Source organism: Neophocaena asiaeorientalis, unplaced genomic scaffold (assembly GCF_003031525.2).
Source record: "Neophocaena asiaeorientalis asiaeorientalis breed wild unplaced genomic scaffold, Neophocaena_asiaeorientalis_V1.1 scaffold251, whole genome shotgun sequence".
Classification (NCBI taxonomy): Eukaryota; Metazoa; Chordata; class Mammalia; order Artiodactyla; family Phocoenidae; genus Neophocaena; species Neophocaena asiaeorientalis.
In genome coordinates this window covers 1761180-1784725 of record NW_020173377.1, presented here as the reverse complement: position 1 = coordinate 1784725, position 23546 = coordinate 1761180, and the positions used below count along the sequence as shown (strand labels likewise).

The 23546-nt window shown below is 58.6% G+C and overlaps 1 protein-coding gene across 4 annotated transcripts in view; it reads right to left on the bottom strand.

Moving 5' to 3' along the window:
* Positions 1 to 23138, bottom strand: part of PRKCD (protein kinase C delta) — a 29756-nt gene extending 6618 nt beyond the window's left edge. Inside the window, exons 1-10 of one of the 4 annotated variants that reach the window (XM_024746335.1) lie at positions 22905 to 23138; positions 19483 to 19596; positions 6702 to 6835; positions 5366 to 5565; positions 3985 to 4045; positions 3650 to 3812; positions 3520 to 3551; positions 2301 to 2386; positions 1915 to 2044; positions 1156 to 1256 (exon numbers count right to left, since the gene is read on the bottom strand). In XM_024746335.1, coding sequence (XP_024602103.1) covers positions 1156 to 1256; positions 1915 to 2044; positions 2301 to 2386; positions 3520 to 3551; positions 3650 to 3812; positions 3985 to 4045; positions 5366 to 5565; positions 6702 to 6816 — 888 coding nt within the window. In that variant the 5' untranslated portion in view covers positions 6817 to 6835; positions 19483 to 19596; positions 22905 to 23138. Of the gene's footprint in view, positions 1 to 1155; positions 1257 to 1914; positions 2045 to 2300; positions 2387 to 3519; positions 3552 to 3649; positions 3813 to 3984; positions 4046 to 5365; positions 5566 to 6701; positions 6836 to 19482; positions 19597 to 22720; positions 22849 to 22904 lie in introns of those variants that run through there. The other 3 variants (XM_024746332.1, XM_024746334.1, XM_024746333.1) reach the window with 3 other exon arrangements.
* Positions 23139 to 23546: the final 408 nt, after the last annotated feature.

Genomic DNA, 23546 nt, shown 5'->3' with positions numbered 1-23546 from the left:
CATAACTCCACCCTCAATACCAATGGGGGACAGCAGGGGCAGAGCCCAGGACCCCAGGCGGTGCATGTGCATGTACACATGTGTGAACAAGTGCGCGCACACACGCACACACACTTCCGGCACAGAGACGCCTCGGTGGTCTGGAAGGCACTGATTACAAACAAGAGTTCTGGAAATTGAACCCTAACTTCCCAGCCACTTACTCAATAGATTTTTATTTGTGTTGCCTTCACTTTTTTTTTTTCCTCACTTGTGATAGATTCTAGAATCTTAAAGTTCTGTGGCCTCCTTCAAGCTCCACCCATACCCAAATACACACACACAAAAAACATGTACACACTGGACTTCCCTGGTGGCGCAGTGGTTAAGAATCCACGTTCCAATCCAGGGCACACGGGTTCGAACCCTGGTCCAGGAAGATGTCACATGACACGGAGCATCTAAGCCCATGTCCCACAACTACTGAGCCTGTGCTCTAGAGCCCGCAAGCCACAATTACTGAAGCCTGCGCACCTAGAGTCCGTGCTGCACAACGAAGAGTAGCCCCTGCTCGCCACAACTAGAGAAAGCCCGCACGCTGCAACAAAGACCCAACACAGCCAAAAATAAATTAATTAATTAAAAAAAAAAAGTAAAGGAGCAAAAAGAGATTTTAGGTAAACTTTTTTTTTTTGGCAGTACGCGGGCCTCTCACTGTTGTGGCCTCTCCCGTTGCGGAGCACAGGCTCCGGACGCGCAGGCTCAGCGGCCATGGCTCACGGGCCCAGCCGCTCCGCGGCATGTGGGATCTTCCCGGACCGGGGCATGAACCCGTGTCCCCTGCATCGGCAGGCGGACTCTCAACCACTGCGCCACCAGGGAAGCCCTAAACTCTTTTTTTTTTTAAAAACCATATACACATAAAGGCTTTAGTTCCAAGTGTTCCAACCTTGCAGTCACCCAGGTTCACCCTCAGGAAAAGCACTGCTTGAATAACTAATTTCTTAGGAGAACAAGCCCACCACCCTCTAATGTCCAATCCTTGAACTGGATCTTCCAGAAGTAGGGTCTTATGTATAAACGTCCCTCACTGCAGTTCCCCAGGAGTGGGCATGAGCCCTGACTCGTCCCCAACCCTGTCACCCTCTGTCCAGGGTTCCCACAGTGCCTGCCCACCTGGGTGACTTGGTTCAAGGCCTCGGCCAAGAGCTTCTGGTTGATGCCACAGAGGTTGGCCACCTTCGTCTGGCACTTATGGTGCACGTTCATGCCACAATCTGGGGTGGGAGAGAAGCAGAGCCATCAGGGCCCCCGCCCAGGCAGGCAGCCAGCAGGCTCCAAAAAAACTGTCCCCTTGTCCCAGGCCCAGCCAAGGGCAGGGAGGGATGGAGGAGAGAGCAGGAGAGAGGAGGGCTTTTGGCAGGGTTTGCTGGGTTTCCTGCATTTAGAAAAAGATGTATCTGAAGCCATCACGAGCACCTCAAATCTTTCATTATTTAAAGAAGAAAAAGAAAAAACAAATGTCTGGGACAAGCTAGACAAGTCACTTTTCCTCCAGACGTCTCTCGTTTCAGTGAAGCCTGAGGTGGGGGAGGGCCTGCAAGGAGCACAAGCTGAGCTGGTGTGAGAGGGGCCCTGGCCGGGGAGCACCTTCCGCCTGCTTTCCCCTCGGTGACTCTCTGGGGCCGACTCGACTCTAACACCTGTTTTATACTTGAGGACAGTGGAGCTCTCAGCAGTGGGGCCACCTTCTGATGGTCACACAGCAGTAAATGGCAGAGTCAGTCGAGCCAGTGGGGAGGGGCCAGGAGGCCTCATCCACGTGAGAGTCCCCGAGCGAGGGGGCAAAGGCAGCCTCAGCTGGTCTCAGCTTCTGGGGTCCGGGTGGGCCCCCCTCCCACTTCCGCCGCAGCCCCCGCCCTAGCCGGCACGCACCTTCACACTTTAATCCCTGCTTCACCAGCCCCCAGAGCAGGCTGCCGCAGTGGTCGCAGAAGGTGGGGCTCATGTAGTTATAAACCTTGAACCGGTGTGGCATGTCAATGTTGAAACGTTCTTTCTGGAACTAGGGGTGTGGGGTGTCACAGGTCAAGGGTCACATGCCAGCACCAGTCCCTTCCTCACCCCCTAACTCTCCCTGATCCAACCCCATGCGTGGCAAGATCCCCAAGAGGGCTCCGTGGGGACTGGGAAATCCAGGGATCCCAGGGGCCAAGCCAGGGGAAGGAAGGAAGAAGGAAAACGGGGAGGAAGGGTGACCCCACAGGGAAGGGGTGGGGAGAGCTCGAATCCCTCCCGCCCTGCCCTGGGCCCGGCCTCACTATGGTATCCCGGCTGTTGGCTGCAGTGCCCGTACACCGGCCAATGATCTTGTCGATGCATTTCTTGTGGATGGCAGCGTTGCATTCTTGAGGAGGCCCAGGCCCGGGAGGGGGACGGGAAGGCCCCGGAGGGGCAGAGTCTGTGAGCTGGCGCCCCCCGGCCCAGTCCTGCCTTCCACACAAAGTCCCCGTGCTCCCCGACCACCCACACCCTCACCACATGGAGCCCTTGGCCTAGAGCTTGATTTTTCTCTCCTCCGGTCAGTCCCTGTGGGAGGAGTCTGGGAAGGATGGGGCGGGGAGGACAGGTCGATCTGGGGGGGTCTCGGAGGTTAGGAAAGGCTCAAGGAGTCCCGGTGGGCAGGGAGGGGGGCATGGCAGTGAGAGAACTAGAGGCAGGGGAGCCCTCTTTGTGGCTCAGGACAGCAAACAGCTCTTAAGCTCTCTCACCGCCCCCCCCCGCCACACACACACACACACTGACAGATGCACCCCAACACAAAGGCACTCAGGTACACGTACACAGCATGTATAATGACAAACCTTCTTACATAGAATGCTTACCGGGCACCAGCCACACTTAAAATACAGCTTTACATATTTTATCCCATTTGATCTTCACAATGACTCTATTGTCCCTATTTTACAGATGAGGTAATTGAGGCACAGATAGGTTAAGTAACTTTGTCTAAGGTCCTACAGCTAGGAAGTGGTAGAGCTGGGATTCAGACCCAGGCAGGCTGGCTCCAGAGCCTGTGCTCACCACCACCGGTCCACACTGCCTCATGCATGCACCGACAGCCGTAGAGGAAGGGTGTGCTCATACGTGTGTACCAGATGCACACAACTCTCAAAAGAAGCACACATGCAGCCAGGGATGTGCTGGCAAAGGTCTAACAGCCTCTCTGCGGGGAAAGTGCCCCGATGTGCAGCACTGGCAGATTCTGTGTACATACTCCACTGGGGCCTATTTCAGGCCGCCAACGTGATGTCACTGAACGGGAAGCACTGGGAAGAGATACGCCGGCTCCAGCACCCACTGACGCAGCCGCCGTCCACACACACACTACCACATGGAAAGCCTCACGTGCACACACTCAAGCACAGGCTTCATCCAGACACACCGTCCCAGCACAGGGACACAGGCTTCTCTGTGAAGGCACACAGGCACATGCGTGCACACACATGTGCATACAGACTGGGCTGTGGAGACACTTACGCCTGCACTTGTAGCCTTGCTTGTTGAGACCCCTGAAAGGCAAGTGCCCAGGCAGGGTGAGTGAGAGGAAGTACCGGGGATGGGGGCCCTCCCTCACCCACCCCACCCCAGCGGACACAGCCAGTCTCACCAAACAAAGTCTCTGCACACAGAGCAGAAAGTGGGCTGTCCAAAGAAGGTGGCGATAAACTCATGGTTCTTGATGTAGTGAATTTTGGCCTGTTTGATGGCTCCACGGCGGTTCATCGTTGGGAACTTGGCCCCGTCTTCACCCCGCATTGACTGCTTGCAATCTGGGGACCGGGTAGGAGTGAAGTCAGCCCCAGCCCACGGGAGGGGCCACACCCCTTCAGTCCCTCCCAGGGCAGTCCTGGACAGAGCGCCAACGGGGGCTGCTTCCCTAAACCTCCATTCTGGCTCCGGTCTCTGAACCTCCGTCCCCAGCCCAGGTAGGGAGGGGCTTACCTATGTCTTCCAGGAAATACTGCACAGACATCAACACCTTGGCCTGGGGTTGCAGGTCCAGCTGCAGGAGTGAGGGTGGGGGAGTCAATGAGGGCGGGCCTGGGCCAAGCCAGACTCAGAACCCGCCCCCATGGTTGGTCCCTGAAGGGCCAGGGAGTCCCAGCACCTAGCCAGACACCTGTTTGCCCAGAGTGGGCAGGGCCCCACCTGTGAGCCCCGCCCCCAGCCCTTACCCAGGAGTATTATTACATTTGGGGAAGTAAAAGGATCCAGCCCACACCCAGCTTGGCCACATGGCCCCGGGAACAGAGTGGGTAAGGGAAACTCCCCGCCCCCAACCCCAGCTGCCCGCTTCACAAGGATCTTAGAATGGAGGCACCGCATCCCCCCACACATGCAGACACACAGACACACGCATACTGACACAGCGTGCTGGTTCTCTCTCTCTCTCTCTCTCTCTCTCTCTGTAGGGGGCTCTGTCTGTCCAGTCTCCTCACACAGACTGGCTCGTCCTAAGGGCAAGACCCTCAGCTCCCCCAGGGCCTGGTGACTGACAGTGTCCTTTGGGGTAGTGGACAGAGAGCACAACAGGAGCCTCTGCCTGATTCTTCAAGGGTGGGTGCAGCCCTGGGTCAACCTCTCTCGGCCCAGTTCCTTCACCCCTCACTGGAGGCTGAGTAGAGTCTCCATGGTCACAGGTCTTTCCTGGAGGGGACATCTCGGCTGCAGGAGCCCACATGTAACCGCAGGGGGCAGGGATGCCCTGCCAGCGCTGACATCCTATGGCCACAAGGGACATATGGCCACGTGTGCATGCAGAGTCCAGGTTTCAGCAGGTGAGTGGTGGGCCATGAGCCTTCTCCACCCCGACCCCCACTGCTGTGGAAGATCATAACTGGTGTTCCCCGATGCCTGCCTGGGTTTGGAATATCTGTGAAGATTCCAAAAAGAACTGGGAACAATGGGGTTCTCTGAGAAAGGGGACCTGGTGTTGGGGCTAGGACCCACCCTTTCATACAGCTTGATATGTTTTACTATGTGCACATCCTGCCTTTGCAAAATTAAAAGGGAAAGAAGCAGCTGTAATACCAAGGAGGGCTCTCTTTAGCACCGCCTATGTGCCAGGTTCTGCAGTAAGCCCTTTGCATCCAGTTGCTCATTTCATCAGAACTGACCCCACCATAGGTCTTTTAGTAGTTTCTCTTTTTACAGATTCAGAAGCAGACTCAGAGAGGCGAAGGGTCTGATGAATCGCAGGACCAGGATTTGAACACAAGCTGTTGGCTACAGAGCTGCCCCAGTGGCCGGAGCGGCCAGGTGCCCTCGGCCGTACCCGCTCACTTTGCCCACACACATGCGTGACTGTGGCTGTGCCCCTCACCCAGAACTCGGCCTTGCCATTGTTCTTCTTGCAGCGCTCGGCCAGCACCGACACACCCACTGTCACCTCGGACACTGGCTCCTCCGCGGCTCGCATCAGCACAATCTGGATGACGCGACCTTCGTAGATGTGGGCATCAAACGAGGACTTCCACTCGGGGTACATGGTGGGCTTCTTCTGCACCAGCGTCTTCCCACGCTCTGCAACGGGCCAGGAAGGCAAGGTCAGCCTAGGGAACCTCTGTGCCTCAAATCCCGGGCCTTCCCACAGCCTTCCATCCTATGGAATCTGCCTGCTCTCTCCCCCAGGGCCCAAGTCTCCACTCCTCAGCCCTCATGACCATGCTCTGCTCGCCTCACCAGCCCCATCTCACTCACAATCTGCATGAGAGCACAGAAACGCCGGCAGTTTCCCCAGGGTGCCCTGCTAGGTTCCACCCCGGGCCTCTGCTCCTGCTGTCCCTTCTTCCTGTGACCCACTTCCTCCAGCCCCTCTTAGATGTCACCTTCCCTTAGACATTTACTCAGTGACACTGCCACAGGCTCCCACATGCCAGCCATGGTGTTGGAGGCAAGGAACATGGTACCTGTCCTCCTAGAGTCCCAGTCCTGGGCAGAGACATGAATCAGTTCACCCCTCAAGTGAACATTAAATCACAGCTGTCATGAGACTGAAGAGGGCAAGGTCACTGGTTCTAGACCCGCCCATGGTCAGGTGGCCTGCCCCAACCTAAGGGTCAGGGAAGGCTTCCTAGAGGAAGGGACAGCTCAGCTGAGACCTAAGGGATGAGCCAGGGGTTCACCAGGTGAGGGCAGAAGCAAGAAGGAATGGCGTGAGATGTTTGCTTCTTCCAGGATGACCTCCCTGACTGCAGCCTGGGATGGTTCCTCATCTGGACTTCCCTATCACAGGATCACTGTCTGCCTCCTCCACCAGACTGTGAGCCCCATGAGGGCAGGGCCTGGTCAGCCCTGGAGCATGGCAGTGTTCTCAGTACCCAGCACAGGGCCTGGCACAGATGGACATGTGGACCTCCTGGAGGGAGCCTGTTCTTGGGTGAAACAACCAGTAGGGGAGGAGCCAGAAGCCCTGAGCTCCACAGAAGGTTCCATGTAGCCAGTGCAGGTGGTTCTACAGGCAGTGAGTCGCCTCTGTTGTCCTGCATTGCAAGCTGAGCTGGGCAGGGAGACGAGGACAAGGAAGAGAAGGATCCCTCAGAGGCTCTAGGAGAACAAGGCACAGTCCCTTCCATTGCTTCCTCCTGGCCCTGGCTTCCCCGCCCCACCGGCTGCTGCCATTGCCTGCAGCACAGGTAGGGTCCAGCCTGCAGCCCTACCTGTGCTGAGTGCCTCCTTCATCCTCACAGCACAGAAGGGCTGGCTTGCCTCATCTGCGGCCTGCAGGGAGCCCAGCTCGTAGGAGTTGAAGGAGATGCGCAGGAACGGTGCCATGTTGGGGCTTGCAGCAGGGCTGTGGAGACAGAAGGTGTGAGGCGGGCAGCAGGGACAGCCCTGGGAGGTGGTCAGGTATCTGCTCCCCCCGAGGGCTCCCACAGCACTGAATTTGGCCCACATGGTGCTTAAAATGCACTAGTCCTAGTTGCCACCATTAAAATTGAGAAGTTTTATGTAAGACTAGATTGGTGGCCTCCCTGGTGAAATTGGAAGGTGCGACATCAGGCCTACTGGGCAATATCTGGCTGGCACTGCCCCCTTTGTTGGGCACCCCTGCCAGTTGACTCCAGTTCAGAGGCCCCCTTCCACTTCTCTCCGAATCCTATCTCGGCCCTGGAGGCGTGTGAGCCTGTGATTCCCATGTCATTCATTTGGGGAGTCAGTCATTCAATGCGTCCTTTAATACCCAATGGCTGTTACCTAGTATGTGCTGGCCATAGCATCTTGGTGCCAGCCAAGATGGGCAGGACAGCACCCCTTCCTCCCTGTACCCTGCCCCATGCAGCCCTCCTTGGTTTTCAAAGTTTGGTTTTTGCTCATAACTACCCAGGCAGACAAGCAGGGCCAAGACAAGGAGCAGGGCCAAGATGATCACCCCCACTTTTCAGATGGGAAACTGAAATCCTGAGGTTGAACCAGAAACCAAAGCTGGATTCTACTAATTAAGCACCCACTTTGTCTGGGATCAGGGTAGTGAAAGGTCCCACCCACATCAGCGTGCTTGACACTTCTGAACCTGAGCCCCTTGGGGTCAGGCGCTCTCGCCTACCTGGAAGTTTGTCCGCACTTTCAGACTAAGTTTTTCCAGCTATAAAACTACTTTAATGTCGAATGTAACGCTGACTTTGCTTCTTACACCACACAGGTTGGCCCCACACGCCCCCATTCCTCACAGTTCCTCAAATCGAGGATCACGACGGGTGGCCCTGAAGGTCTTTCGGCTTGTCCTCGTGGAGGATGCTCAGCTGTGCAAGCCCACAGGTGTACACTCGTACACCTGCACAGACACTGGCTCCGGGCCTAGGCCCCACAGGAGGGAGCTCCACAGCTGAGGCTGCAGGAACGCTAACCTTCATCCCTGTATATACGTATTTGCTCCATCCTGAACATAAGCCGGCACGGAGGCAGACTGAGACACGCACCCCTACCCACACATGGGCCTGTGTGCACAGGCAACAGCCACCCTGGCCCTGGGACAGCTCCCCCAGCTCCTCTACATGGCCGCAGAGCACCAGCCAGGCCTGCTGGCAGCTCCAAGCCCAGATGAACTCACAGGAAACACTTGACCTCAGCCTACAGCCCAGCCCAATGGCCCGGCCAGTCCTCTGAAGCATGCAGCCAGAGAAGAGGGGAGGGACCATGCGGGGCAGACTCCACCACGTCCCCTGCCCGGGCCAGGCTCCTACTCAGAGGGAGCGAGAGTGGGTGTGTGAGCTCACGTCTGAGACCAGACAGGCCAGCCACAGTGACCCCTCAGCAGGCAGGCAGGGAGGGAAAGCCAGCAGTGGGCGGCTGCTGCTTTCTCCTGGGGCCGAAGCAGGCATGAGCGTGCAAGCTGGTGTTGGGGGGAGGGGGGCGGTATGTGTGGGTGTGACTGCACAGCCGTGGAGATGTGTGTGCCTGCGAGGACGTGTGAGTGGGTGGCAGGTAGTGTGCACTCAGCCAATGTTGAAGTGGAGAGCAAGCTGTGTGGGCCTGGCTGGGAGCGTGCGTAGGAGCCTGGGTGAGTGTCTCAAACTTCTAGGCAAAAGGACATCGTGCCCCTCCTGCCACCCTGTGTGGTCTGGGGGTCCAGAATGATCAGCAGGGCCCCTGCACAGCACACACTTGCCATGTGTCTGCATCTGCGTTCCAGGGCCTGACCCCGGCAGACATGGCTCAGCCTCATGCTTCCCAATAGGATAACCTCGAGACCCAGGTGGGGCCGTGATGAACTTCCTGAGTGTCTCAGAGGATGAGGGGACAGGTGGGCAGGGACAAAGGAGGAGCAGTTGTGCTGCAGGGGGCTGGGCTCATATGGGAGAGGGGGTCAGGGCAGCCCTGGGTGGCAAAATGACGGTCAAGCTGCCTGGGTATAAGATCCTATCACCCACACTGCCTTGCCTGTGGGACTCTGTGGGTCACTTGGCCTGAGTCTCAGTCATCCCCATCCTACAGATGAGGAACAGTCCCCTCGCTGCAGGGTTGTCACGATGATGAGAACTTGTATAGGACGAGAGCCAACACCAACCCCACAGCCTCAGGGCGGGGGCCTCTTACCACTACAACCCCTTCTTGCTAATAGCACCCCTCTTTCATCTGTGTACCTTCCTTCACCGCTTACAAAGTACACTCACATCCCCACCACATCCACTCCACGCCACCCCCGGAGCCTGGGAAGACGGTCCTGATAACTGACTCTGCCTCTCGGGGAAACCAAGTCTCCAGGAACAGAGCTGCTCATCCTGGAGTAGCAGGTGGGCCCAACACCTACTGGCCAGCTCCTCCTCGGCCCTTCCCCCACCTCCCCTCGGGGCCCAGTCCAGGTGGCCCATGGGCTCCGGGTCACCCAGCAGGAGCCGTCCATGGACCACCCAGGGCTGTGAGGCAGAGACAGGATCATCAGCCTGCCCTCCAGCTCTGCAGCACACTCGGAGCAGTTGCTGTTCGCAGTCAGTTAGAAGCCACCAGGGGGAAAACCACAACCACAGCAGGCCCCAGTCCTGGCCCCAAACCTGCACAGCCAGGCCGCAGCGCCGTGAGAGAGAGGACCCACGGGCTGCCCTTGGGGCTACTTGGCACTAACCCTAGGGTTAGGTCACCTAGCCCCAACTACCTAGGACTAAACCTGGAGCACAGGCCCCGGCCAGGTTCTATCACCTCCTCCACCTCAACTGCACCGCCTGGACCCCCAGAGGAAGACAGGCACCACGAGCTGGCATATTCTTCCACTGATGGCCATGTGACCCTGAAAGAGGTCTTGGGCCCCTGCACACCAGGACCCCCTGCACAGCAGAGCCAGAGTTGTCCACCTACCTTGCAGAGCATCTGAACACTGGTGGGAAGGCCAGGGGGTAAAGTGACAGCACAAAAGCAAGGTGGGCCAACTATTTATAGCCCCCATGCAAATTGGCTCAGGCCCACAGGCCCCAAAGGAAGGCCATTGGCTCAACCTCATCCCTACTCTGCAGGGCCACGGAGGCGGCAGGGGTTGGACTCCACACAGGCCTCCATGGGGACCAGCTCCTTGGAGCCAGCTGAGGCCAGCCAGGCCTTTCCCAACTGCCTGTGGGCTTCGAGTCTCTACTCTCCTGCTTCTCTAGCCCACAGCAGAGGCAGCCCTGTGAAGCAGAGAGCTCCGGACTTGGGAGTCAAAGGGCCTGGGTGTGAATCAGTACCCTCACTTATAAGAAAGATCATCCTTCTCTGAGGCCAACATACACCAGACCAACCTTGTAATGGCATTAGCTTACTTTATCCCTGTGCAGGTCCCGGAGGTGGATATTTTACTGATGAAGAAACAGGCTCAGAGAGGCTAAGTGACTTGCCCAAGATCACAGAGCCAGTAAGTGGTAGAAGGAGGATCTGAATCCAGGCCTGCCTGACGTTGCAGCCCACATTCTTCTGGTATGCCATGTCAGGAAGAGGAGATGAAGGGCAAGAGGGGGCAGAGGCAGAGATAGATAAATGTGCAGGGAGCAATACACACAAACACACCCATGAGGACAAAGTAAACAAGAAGAGGGGTGAGGGGACCAGGAGACAGGTCCCCTGTGCTTGACCACCCAACCCCCTCCAGGCTGGTCCTAGGTCTGACCTTGGGGACACCCCGCTACTGTACAAAGAGGGTGGTACAGACCCCTGAACTCCTACTTTTTCTCCTGACCCAGCTGTTTGGGACAGACTCTAGTTCTTAAAACCTGGGGAAGGTCTGGCTGCATCCCAGCCCCAGGATATGAGGGCTTGCTGGCCCGGCTCCCCACCCTGCCCTAGACCAACAGCCCAGAGGTACGGAAAGGCAGGGCCGGGCCGGACCAGAACAGGCGGCCTGCTTCCGCCAGGGCAGCAGAAACATTCTCCCAACCAGTCAGGGGCAGTGGGCAAGGCCAACCTCGAGGTGACCAGAGTGACTGTGCCAGTTGAAGCTCCTGGGGCGTGGAGGACAAGTATGCACATGACACATCCACGTGTGTGTGCGTGAGTGTGTTCCAGTAAAGGGGGCAGGTGGGGTGCATGGCCTGAGGGGCACTATCAGGAACAAAAACGCATTTTCTACAACAATCACATATAACTAGTTGGATAACAATTTTTTTTTTTTTTTTGCGGTACGCGGGCCCCCCACTGTTGCGGCCTCTCCCATTGTGGAGCACAGGCTCCGGACGCGCAGGCCCAGAGGCCACGGCTCACGGGCCCAGCCGCTCCGCGGCATGTGGGATCTTCCCGGACCAGGGCACGAACCCGTGTCCCCTGCATCGGCAGGCCGACTCTCAACCACAGCGCTACCAGGGAAGCCCTAACAATTTTTTTAGAGGTAAAAAATAAAACCCATCAAGCCAAAAATATCTCCCAATAGATCAGCCTTCAGAAACTGACATGTCCAGCTCCTTTTTGTACAGAGCGCAGGGGAACTGAGGACCAGGTCCTGCAATGAGGGTCCCCTGGCCCCCAGATAGGGCCGGGTCCCCTCCAACCTAGTCCTTCCCTGACATTTGATTCTGCCTCACAGGCCACAGGGTGATGCCTGCTGGACAGAGGAGCAAAGCAGGGCCCGAGAAGAGAGGCCTTGGGCAAGCTCTTGGGGAGAGTGTGAGAAAGTAGAGGGGGGCTCCCTCACAAAGTCTGCCCGGGGAACAAGAGGAGGCAGGCTGAGGTCAAGCAAAGCAGGGGTGAGTAGGACCAGCTGAGGCCCCTAGAGGGTCTAGGGTCTGGCTCCCTTGAACAGACCCCTGAGGAGAGGGGGATACACCCCTCCGATGCAACCCTCCCCACACACACCCGCCCAGCCTGGGGCAGCCCCTGCCACCTGCCCACGGAAGGCCACCACCCGCTGCTGGTCAAGGCTGGTGGTGGCGGCAAAGCAAAGTGGGGCAGTGTCGGCCTAGGCCCTCTAGGGACACAGACCCTGCCTGGGGGGAGCTCAAGGTCCGGCCCACATCAGTCTTGAGGGATGAACGGAAGAAGGAGGACACAGGAAGCCCAGGCAGTGGGAGGGAAGGAGAGTGAGAGGCAGTGTGATTGCAGGAGGGAGCAGGGCTGGCCCTGGCAGGGTTGCAACAGGGCAAGCGGGCTGGGCGTGGCAGAAGCTGCCGGGCAGGGCAGGCAGGCGCGTAGCAGCTCAGCTGGGAGACTGGCTTCCCCAGATGGCCTTTCCAGACAGAAGCAAGTTTAGGAGGCCACAGGGGTTTCACAACCCAGGAAATGGGCTCAGCAAGAAGAACAGGAGGTGGGGGAGGGGAAGGGCTAGCAAGACCCCTCCAAGGCCCTTCCCCCAGGGCCTGTGCCCCAGCCCCCATGTACTGGGAGAGGGACCAGCCATGGTCTCAGGTCATGGCCAAGTCCCACAGCAGGGGATGTTCCCCACCCCTGCTCTCCCCCAGGACTAGCACCTTATCCCCCAGCCAGACTCCTTCTCAGCCCCTCCCTCGCCCCACACAGACCACCCACTGCCGTGGACTCTCCTCCCCTTGCCCAGTGACCTCCCCTACTACCTGTCACCACTCCCGGTCTCTCCCCAATCCATTCTTCTCACAGCTCAGAACCTCCTGGACTCCCACTGCCCTTGGAGAAGGCCCCAACCTCAGCCTGGCCCTGGCCTCCCCGTCACCTCAAATCTCACCCCTGGCTACTCTGTGAACACATGCCTCACTTTCCAGCTTTTGCACAGGCTGCTCCCTCAGCCAGAATGTCTCCCTGAATTCCTCCATATCCTTACAGATTGCTCTGAAGTCCAGCCCTTCCTTCCCCACTTGCCAGGAAGCCAGCTGCTCCTCTATCTCACGTGCCCCAGCAGGTCCCCTGTGCATGTGTCTGGGATCACACTCAGCAGAGGACCTGGGTGTCTGCCTGTAGCTCGGCCACACATCTGACCGTCCTGGGGACATTCAAAACCTCCACTGCCGGATGACCCGGCCCACTGATGGGAATCAGAGGTGAGGCCTGGGCAGCACAACTGAACCTTTTGCAACTGTCCTTCCCTCAGAACCAGTGAAACACCTGGCTTTTCCCTCAGGAAAACCCATGTCTGGCGACAAGATTCTGCACATGACAGTGTGGGGACTGTAGGTCTCGAAGGCCTAGCTTGGTCCCAGGTGACCCCCAGCCAGCGGGCATCACAGTGACAAGACACACCAGGCCCATGGAACTCATAGCCCCACAGGGGACAGCCACGTAAGTGTGTAATTACAGAGAAGATGACTGCTGCTCAGGCAGTGAGAAGGCCTGGGGTAGAATGGGGGCCGGAGGGGCCTGTCAGCCGGGGCGGGGGCGGGGTGGTTTGCCTTAGGAAGGGCTTCAATCTGAGAGATGCTCATGGTGCCATGAGCCCATCTGGCCAGAGGGTCTGGAAGGGTAACGGGGACAGGTCTTGGGACCCTGGCTGTCACTGGCTCACACTCACCCCTGCCCGTGTCGGGTGTAGGACCTGTGTGGGGCACAGTCCACAGCAGGCACAGGTCTGAGCCACTCAGCTGGCCCTAGGACTGGGGAAGCCCTGGGCTCAGCCAGAGGGAGGGCTCCAGGTACCCCTGAGGGGGGAACAAAAGTCCCTTCATGGCAAGACTGAAGACAAGGGGGCTCTGTGAGGAGCCAGGGTAGGGGGTATGTCAGGGCCTTTCTCAGAATAACCACACCTGTGTGCCCACACGGGCACACCCACCAAACCAAACACAGTTACACGTGGGGAGCCCTGACTGCAGTTGGACATACACACACAGTTGTAACCATAGGCACATCCACAATCCTATGACAACTCAGTAACGCACACACCGAGAAAGACACCCCTGCTCCCCGGCTCTCACATGCTGACAGACATCCAAGCCCACGCAGATCACACAGGACATTCATACCCTCACGCATTCACCAGCACAGAGAGATCTGTGTGCACACAGGGAGCCGTGAGCACACAGGCACACAGACACTCCAGGCTGGCAGAGATCAACTCACAAGCCTGGAAGAACCCACACGTGCCTGACTACGGTCTGCCACCGGAAAGTCCAAATGTAGCTTTTTCTCCTGCAGCCCGTGGGGCACAACAATTGGGGACAGGGGAGGGAAGGGCAGCAGGACATCAGGCAGGCTGGGCCTCCCCACTGAGGGAGGTGGAGAAAGTCCCTCCTGGCCTGGGGCAAAGTCCAAAGTGTACAAGGGAAGGAGTGGGCCAGTCAGGCTCATCGCTGGGTGGCCTCCCACTGCCTGAGGGGAAGTCAGTGGAGGTTGGGGACGAGGCTGGGGGCCACAGGTGCAGTCACAGGCCTGGTGCACAGGAGGAGGGGCGGGTGCACCTGTGCAGGTAGAGTAGCCATGCGGGCACCCCACACAGCACCTCCATGGAGCTCCGGACTCACTGGGCAGAACCTGACAAAGAGAGGGCGGGTAATTCACCCAAAGCCACAAAGCCAACGGGGCAGACCCCAGGGTGGTGGAGAGGGACTCTCCGGTCCTAGCCCCAGAACTGCCCGTCTGGCCTCCCGCGGGACAGGGCACTGCTTGACAGAGGGCACGGCTCCTCCACCAGCCCCCACAGAGATGGGCCCGCAGTCCACTCCTCAGCCCCTCTCTGTGCACCTCCTTCTAGAGTCCCTGTGATTTTCCTGATTGTTGACAACAGCCTTTGTGTTTGAGAGATGGTGAGACAGCCATCTAAGGCTTTTGCCATCCATGCCCACAAGGTGAGTAGGGCCTAGATGATGCCTCCCCACTTTAGGGATCAGGAGAAAGCTGGAGAGAGGCAGGACCATGGTGTGCCATCTCACGGCGGGCAGTGAACACAGGAACTGGAGAGCAGGGGCTGGTTGTGGGCTGGACAGGTCTAGTTCAATGGGGTCTACCCTGGGTGCCCTGCGAGCTTGGCCAAGGCCCTCTGGCGTCATCTGTGAAAGGGATGATCTTGCCCTGCCCAGGAGGTGGTGCTGAGTGTAGGAGCTGTACCGTCATCCTTATCAGCACTGTCATCCTCACGCTGGGCCCTCCCCCCACCTGCCCCACCGCCCATTTCCAGCTGTCTGATAGCCACAGGGGCATCCAAACTTCCTTGAATCAGTGGGTAAGCCACTGATCCAGCCACCCAGCCCTGTGGTGTCCTGCTCTGGTCTGCTGCTCTGGAAAGAGAACAAGCTGGGCAAAGACAGCTGAGTCCACTGGCAGACACCTGGCCAGCTACTGTCTCTCTCAGGACCTCAGTCTCCCTACGTTGACAATGGAGACCTCTCAGCTTCCTCCAGCTCTGAGGAACGACCCTACAGTTCTCCTCCTACCTCCTCCCAGCCCCAGCCCACAGCAAGCGGACACCTGCTCCAGCCTCAGGCCTTGGCGACTGGCTACTCCACTGTGCCTGTTTACCCAACACAGCCACAGACATAATCCAAAGCTTCTGGGGCTGTTGTGAAAACAGCAGCTCAGCCACCACAATCCTGCCCACCTGGGCACCCTGGCAGGGACCTTCAAGGGACAGCCACCCTAGCCCTGTACCCAGGGCCTCTCAAACTTCCCCACCAAAGGCCTGCTGAACCCTCTCCTCCCTAGTCCGGGCTTTACGTGCTACCTCTCGACTCTTAGGTTTCACTTTCAGCCCAGACCCTCCTGAACTCCAGGATCCCCAACCTCGCCAAGCTCTGGAGGTGCTCAAACACATCCAAATGAGGCTGACTGATGTTCTCCACGCAAGTGCCCCATGTCTCCTAGCAGCGCCAGCACTCAGGCCAGACACCTGGCGGTCGTTTCCACCTTCCCCTTCTTCCCAGCACAGCAAGGCTATCACTTCTGCCTCCTGTCCATCCCAAAGTCCTCTCTTTTCTCCATCACCACCCCATCCAGACACCATCGCCTTCTGCAGGCCTGCACCAGCCTGATCACTACCCTCCATCCTCTCCTCTGGCCCCCATGGTCCCTCTGCCCCAGTGACTAGGCAGGTCTTTTAAGACAGTAAAGCAAGTCTTGTCACCCCCTGCTCAAGTCCCCAGTGTTTCCCATTTCCCTTCTGATGAGCCCAGACCCCTCTCCCCGGCCTCCTGGCCATACCCCGCCCTGCTTCTGGGCCCCAACCCCAGCGACCACTTCTGGTTCCCTAAACAGCCACGTTCCTTTCTGCTCAGGAGCCTCTGAGCACGCTGTTCCATCTTCCTGCTCCTCCCAAAACGCACACTGGCTCTTTCTCATCATTCAGGTCTCAGATGGACACTCCCTGATCTGCCCATTTCACAGGTGAGGTGACTGAGGCTCAAAGTAGTCCAGTCCCTGGCTTGAGTACACAGCCAGTAAATATCAAGCAAGGATTTGAAGCCAGATCTGTCTGACGCCTGCAGAGGTCTTGCTCCTAAACCTTCGATGCCCTCACTCACACTCCTAGCCGAGGCCCCTGCCTATCTCCAGCCCTCCAGGCTCCTGGCCCCTGCCTACCACACCGCCAGCATTACCATTCAACACCCAAGAACCCCAGCCCCTTGGCCCTGGATAGCAAAAGCCAAAGCTCAGCCCAACCCTCACTGGGCTGACCTTCTGTCTGTCCCTGGGACAGGCAGGTCCCTGCCACCAGCTGCTGCATGGCAAGGATGTATGTATGGATGTGTGTAAGGGGATTTCCAGCTCTCCCCACTCCTCCAGCCTCCATCAGCCCCACACGTCCGCCCCCTTCCCCAGTCCAAAGGCCAACTCCAAGGGTCCGAAGGGCAGGCAGGCTGGCGGGAGGGCTCACCAGCTACCCCCTCACCGCCAGCCTCAGCTTTTCCAAGCCTCATGTCCCACAAGGGGCCAGGGCAGGGGAGAGGCTTTAGGGAGGCCAGAGGGGGCAGCAGGCAACTGCGGCCTGCCTTTCCCTTCCCTGCATCTGTTTGTCAGAAGATCTATTTTTCTCCCTTTGAAAGGGAGTGAGGGGGAGAAGAGCTGAGTGGGCACAGCTGTTCCACCCTGGAGTTCTCCTCTGAGGACGCAGAACCTATTGAAAACAACAGAACTGTCCCCACCCTACAGCATTGCCGCTGGAGGCAGAATCGAGACCCGGCTTCTCAGCCGCAGCCACTTGGCCCCGTGACACTGGGCCCATGCCCAGGCCATCAGATGATAATAATCCCATCATTAGTACCACCTGCTGTTCTTCGAACAGTTACCATGAACCGGGTGCTGAGTGCTTTATACAGCTAGTTTCTACTTCTTACACAGGAACAGCGTGCCAGGCACGGTCCTGGCTACTTTGTATACATCATCTGTTGTTTCCAGCACAACCTGGTAAAGGTGGATGCTGTCATGGTCTCAGGTGTCAGAGGGGGACACTGAGGCACAGGGTGTCAAAGCCACTTGCCCAGGTCTGTTCATACAGCTGCTTAGAGCTGCCTAATCCCAGAGATGCAGCCCAGCTGATGTCACTCACACACAAGGGGCCATCCCTGCCTGAGCTAATGCTCTGAGCCTCAGCTTACAGCTTGGAGGAAAAGAGGAGCTGGGGTCATGGAGGCTGCAGGGGACTCCATGGCCTCTGCACCCCCAGCCCACTCCTTGAGTTTCTGTCCAGGCCTGGCCAGCCCTGGCCATGGAAAGCCTGGCCGGTTGACCTATTCCACTGGCCAGACACTGCTCCTCTTGGAGGCAAGACTGGGGTGCAGCAAGCCACAGATAGAGAGCTGGTCAGTCCCACTCTAAAACCACTTCCTGGGCAGCCCAGAGGAAGTGAGCCTCCGGAAACACCTCGGACGGTCTCTCCTTGGGCCCAGGCCTTAGAAAGTGCACAGACCGCCCCAGGAGAAGTCCCCTGCCTGCCTCCCAGTCGCCAGGGCCCAGCAACTCCACGTGTACCAGACATGGACACTGCAGGGAACTGAGGAGCTGACAGGATCTCCCACCCGCCTGTGGGCACCTTGGCCCCGTGACCACAGGCAGCCCACTTCCTCCTCTGTGGCAGCAGCCACAAACAGTGCCAGCACAGCTGACATGGCCCCTCCCCTACATTTATCCCCCCTCCCCCCAGTGCCAAGCCCTGGTCAGCCTGGGGGCCTAGCCCAGGCAGGCAGGATAGCTGGTGAATGCCTGGGAAGAGCTCAACTCCCACTGTGGCCCTGTCCCCTGGAGTGCCTGTGGTCACACAGCCACACCTCAAACCTCACCCTCAGTGCCAGATGCAAGCTGAGCTGTGACCCTGACCAAGGACCACGCCCCCTTCCCGACCCAGAATGGGCACAGTGTGGTATGTGTGGGCAGGTGTCTGAGTGCACGGATGACTGGGTGAGCCTCTGTGTGCGTGTTTGAGCGTGCCTGCGGGTGAGTACATGTGAACACGTGTGTACGTGTGTGCGCATGTGTGCTACGTGTGCAGGCACTCATGCGTCTGCGGGTATGGGTACCGAATGTGGCTCAGCTTGTCCCCCTGTGTGTGTTTGTATGTCTGTGCCAGCGAGGTAGGTGAAGTTTGAGAGTAGAAAGTGGGCTGGCTTTAAGGCTAATTAATTGAACGTAGGGAATGAGGCTCAGTGGTGGGCGGGGATGGCCCCCTGATCTCACACATCAGAGTCCCCCAGCCAGCCAAGGACACATCACCTCCTCCCACCAGGTTTGCAGGGAGGCTGAATAAACAGAAGACCCAGCGTAGACCCTGCCCTTGTTCAGCCCCTCCAGGAAGTGAGGGCCCTGACCTCTTGCCCTCCCCTCAAGGGGGAGCCCGGCCCCCACCATCTATTCACCCCTGAGACCTGTAGGTGCCTGGCAGCCAGTAGGGGTGGGAGTGAGGGGTTCATCTGGGAGGACTCCTGGGGGAAGAACACCTTGGCCACCCTGAGCACCCTCCAGTGCCCCCCAGAATCCTGTTCACTGGACTTCAGACACTCAGTGGGTAACTCACACTTACCCCTGTAATGTGGGCTGAAGGAGGCAAGTCTGGCCCCAAAGGAGGGAAGTTTTAGCTTTATAAGGGGACTGAGAGAGAGCAGCCTTTCCCAGTATTCCTTAGAGACTCCCAGCTCACCCTGAATCTGGGGGTTGGTGATGGGGATTTAGAGCCTCTCCTCTGGCCCCAGAGAGGCTGTGGAAATGGGGGAACTGGGGTGTGGAAGAGAGCTGTGCCAGGAGCTGGGAGACCTCGTTCCATTCCAGCTCAGTGTCCAACCCCTACAGGACCCAGGGCAAACCTCAGTTTCCCTTCGTGATGACGAGGACAGCCTGAGGCAGAGAAAGGGGCCAAGGAAAAGCTGATACATCTACTCTCACCCTGGCTCAGACACCACCTCCTCTTGGCACCAAACCACTGGTGGGCCCCAGGCCTCTGAGCTCCAAGGCCAAAGCCCTCCCTGGGCCCGAAGCCAGTTCTAGGCAGGGAGCTCTCAGGGGCAGGGCCAATTGCTACCTGCTCTGGGTGCCCAGCCCCATACCCAGACCAAAGGCATGTTGTGTGTTCCCCCACTCCAGTCCCAGGGCAGAAGGGGAGGAGCCCAAAGAGGGTGGTCATCCCTGTACACTGTCCATCTGCCTAAGAGGACCCCATCTTACCTGGGGCTCCTGGCTCCCCTTTGTCCGTAGTCCTGGCTCCTGCTGCCACCACTGCCACACAACCACCACCAAAAGTAGGCCCACCGCCCTCACCTGGGCCAGTTCCTGGCAGACCTGCAGGAACAAGAGAAAACAGATGAGCTGGGAGGCACCACCAAACAGGCTCTTCCCATCAGTCAGCCCCAGCATGGCTGACAGAGGCCCAGCTCAGCCTTGTCTGGTTCTGAGACCTTGGCCTCTGTGTACGTGGCTTCCTCTTCTATGAAATGAGGTATTGGGCTTGACTTTTCCAGGGCACTGGCTATGTGTCCACTCCATGCTTGGAGTCAGAACACTATGTCTCAGCCCTTGGAGCATTCCCAGACTACAGATACAACAAGAAAGCTGTTCCTAATCCTCCTGTCTTCAAGAGCCTGCCCTGTGGGCTTGGAGACCTAGGGTGCAATCAGCTACCACCGCTTTGTGGCCTGGGGCAATTCCTCTGAGCCTCAGTTTGTCTCATCTTTAAAGTGGGGAGACTACATCTCCCCAGATGGTACTGAGGCTCCAATGATGTGGTGTGCCAGCTGCTGTGCTGAACTCACACTGGGAGTGCCAAATGAACAGTGACACGTTTTATTCTTTGTTTTGCACCTTCCAGTTCAGGAGATTCTCACATTACTGTTGTGCCCATTATACAGCTGAAAAAACGGAGGCCCAGAGAGATCCTAGAAGGAAGGAACAGCAAAGGCAACAAGGTGCCCTGGGTCTCCTGGCTGAAAGGCCTGAGCACTTTTTCTGCAGGCCAGGCCTCCACAAAAGTTTCTCCTCCCCAGATGTGAGCCGCTCCTCCAGCTGAAGACCCCCATCACCACTCCCTCGGGGCTGAGGCATCCTCGAGCTTTATCTTTTTGTCTGTGCTTTAAGTTATTTCTAATTTTAAACTCCAATTAGCTGTGCCAGCTAAATGGTGTCAGTGGCCTGCGGTCACAGCTTCGAATCACCCCCACCACTCTCTCCCCATCACTGCTGCTGAGACTGGTAGGGGGTATCATGTGGGCTCAACAGGGCTGGATGCAGGTGGGGTCTCTGTCAGCCATCTTCCCTCCACAAGCAGTCTGGTCAAGCGGATGGGAGGGGGCAAAAGATACATCACAGGCAGGAAATTGGGTTGGGACTATCTGGGCTTTTATTAGCTCCAGCTCCCAGGAGAATGGGGACCATACAGTTTGCGGGGAGGTGAGTGGTCACCAAACAAGACTTAGCATGTGCTGAGCTTTCACTATGGACCAAGGCTGTGCTAAAGGACCTCTGACACAGGACTTCTGGTCCTCACAACTTTCTCCACCTTGCAAATAAGGAAACTGCCCTAGAGAGGCCTAGTTCCCAGCTCTTGCTCTTAAAAGGCACAGTGTGTATTTGAGCCCAAATCTTTCCTGGGTCCAGAGCTCTCGGTCTTAGTCACAACACTGTGACCTCAGGTGTCTGTGAACTTGGGAGAGTGGAGGAAGGTGAGAGATGGAGGCTTTCCCCGTCTCCCCAGGAGCCAGGGCTGGGCCTGAGTGTATCATGTGCACATCCACACTCTCACAGCCTGCCACATGCATACACATACACACACACACACACACACACACATACATACACACACACACACACACACACACACACACCAGGGCTCTCACCTTCCCTCCCAGCACTGCCACCCCAGGGCACAGGCAACACACACCTTGTGGCATCCCCTCCTGCTACTGACACCCACGCCCAAGCACTCTCGGTTCCCCACAATCACAATGACTCCCCAAGCACACATCCTCACAGTTTCATACAGTCAGACTGTGAGTCTCCCACCAGTCATACGCTCAGCCTCGGCCCCAGCCAAACTCCTGTCACACGCCAGATCCCTCATACCACCCTATAGCCAGGTACAGCTGTGCAAACACCTCCACATCACACACACACATACCCGCACAACTGCCTTCTATCGGCCTGCACACCACACCCAGCTCAGTCCACGGCAGGAACCAGGAAACCCAAGGAACCAGTCCCCTCCCTCAGCGACTAGGTCAGTCTGGTCACAGCCTGGTCAAAGCGGCTCAGTGGCAGAGAATAAGAACATGTAAGTGCATACACATACACACACTTATACAGACACACTCACACATGAGCCTGGTGGGCTGACACTAACACTGTGGGCTGTATGTACTCATGACCACCAAAACATACCCAGTGTACAACACAAGACCCTCCAGGCACATGGGGACACACATCCCAACACACAGAGGGGAGTCTGGTGACAAAGAACATAGTACACACATAGCTGCGGAGAGCACACAGAGCCTCAGGGCACTCAAAGACGTGTATATACACATACACACAGGCAAGTCACACATGTTTAAAAGGACACAGAGGGTCAAGTCCCAGACCCGGTGACAAAGAACACACAAGGAGACACAGATACACAACATACCTACATGACAGATACGGACAACTCAGCAGAAGACAGGGTCCACGCACATAGGGTACGGGCCAGAGGAGAAAGGAACGTCGCCTCACTCACACCAAATCCTTCTGACCCGGTTCTGGTGGGGTTCTCAGTGGGGCTCTCCCCTCCCCAACAAGGACGAATGGAGGAGTTGGGGAAGTGCGGCAGTTCTGACGGTGCCCACCTCCTGCCTCTTCACCCTTTCCCTCCTCCGCCTCCTCCCCTCTCCCGGCTGGGCCCCCAAAGGGGTGGCATCTGGACTAGGAAGGGGCCACTGGAAAAGGGGGCTGGGGGGGCGTAGGGGTGGGAGGGGAAGGGCAGGGGATAGTGTAGCATGGAGCCACGCCCAGCCCGGAGACAGACGGGGAGAAACACACAGAGACTGAAAGAAGAGAACAAGAGAGGAGGAGGCGCCGCGCCGGCTGGGCCGGGCAGGGTCCCAGCGGCGGGAGGCGAGGCCCAGCGGGCGGCCTGGCCTCAGCCCCGCGGTAGAAAAGTTGAGGCGGCGGACAGGCAGGGGGCGGCGAGCGTGGCCGGGGGCGCCCCTCGCCGAGGACAGGATCTAGGGTGTGGCGGGAGGGGGACTGAGGGGGGGGGGATGGGGCGCAAGGGCAGCCGGATGGGTACTAGGAAGAGGCGGACGGGGGAACACTGAGGGTGTGGGGACGGATGGTCAGACAGAGGGCCCCAGTAATTCGGAAGGGATGGTGGACCCTCGGAGGCGCGGGTAGAGAGGGGCCGGGAGCAGACGGACAAGAGCCCCTCAGCCCTTACCGCTGGAGAGAGGGCCAGACAGACGGACGGGGGCACGGAGACACCGGCGGGTCTCGGAGCGCGGCGGGACTTTCGCCGGCCGCGGCTCAGTTTCGGAAACAGGAACCGGAGCGGGGAGGGAAAGGGAGGGACGGTTCGCCCTCGGGGCAGCCCGATCCCACGTCCGGGCCCGGCCCTCACTCACCTCCGGGCTCGGGACAGGCGCCAGGGGTCGCGGTGGCTAGAGTCTGGCTCTCGGCGCGGCTCCCGGGCGCGCGCGCGCGGATGGGGGTTCGGTGCGCACCCGACCCGGATGGGCCCGGTGGCCGGTGAGGTACCACCCGGGCCTCGGCGCGGCGGGCGAACGCCGGGGGTCGCTCAAGTGATCCCGGGTCCGCAGCCTCTAGCTCCCGCGCAGCGGCACACGGAAGTGCGAGGGGGCGGGGCGGCGCGGCGCGACCTCACCCAGGTGCCGGCCCCGGCCGCGGCCCCGCCCTGGGCCCGCCCTCACGAGGGCCCGCCTCCACCCGCGGCCCCCGGGGGTCTAGCGACTAGGCTCTCCCTGGCCCGCCACTCAGTGTCTGGGCCTCTCCGCCGGCCCCGGCACCCCTCGCCCCCGCCCGCCATTAGGGCACTACCAGCCCTCAGAAGGGGCCTCATTTTACGGAGGACGCTGAGGCCGGGGGGTTGGGGTGGGGGGCGATCTCCCCGCCCCACGCCCCGCACAGCAAGCCGGAGAGGCGCCGGAGGGGGTTCCCCAGCTCCCAGCGCCGGCGCACGGGACTCCCGCCCCGCCAGCTGGCCCGCCTCGCCGGGCCCTCGCTCTTTCTCTTCCTGTTGGCTGGAG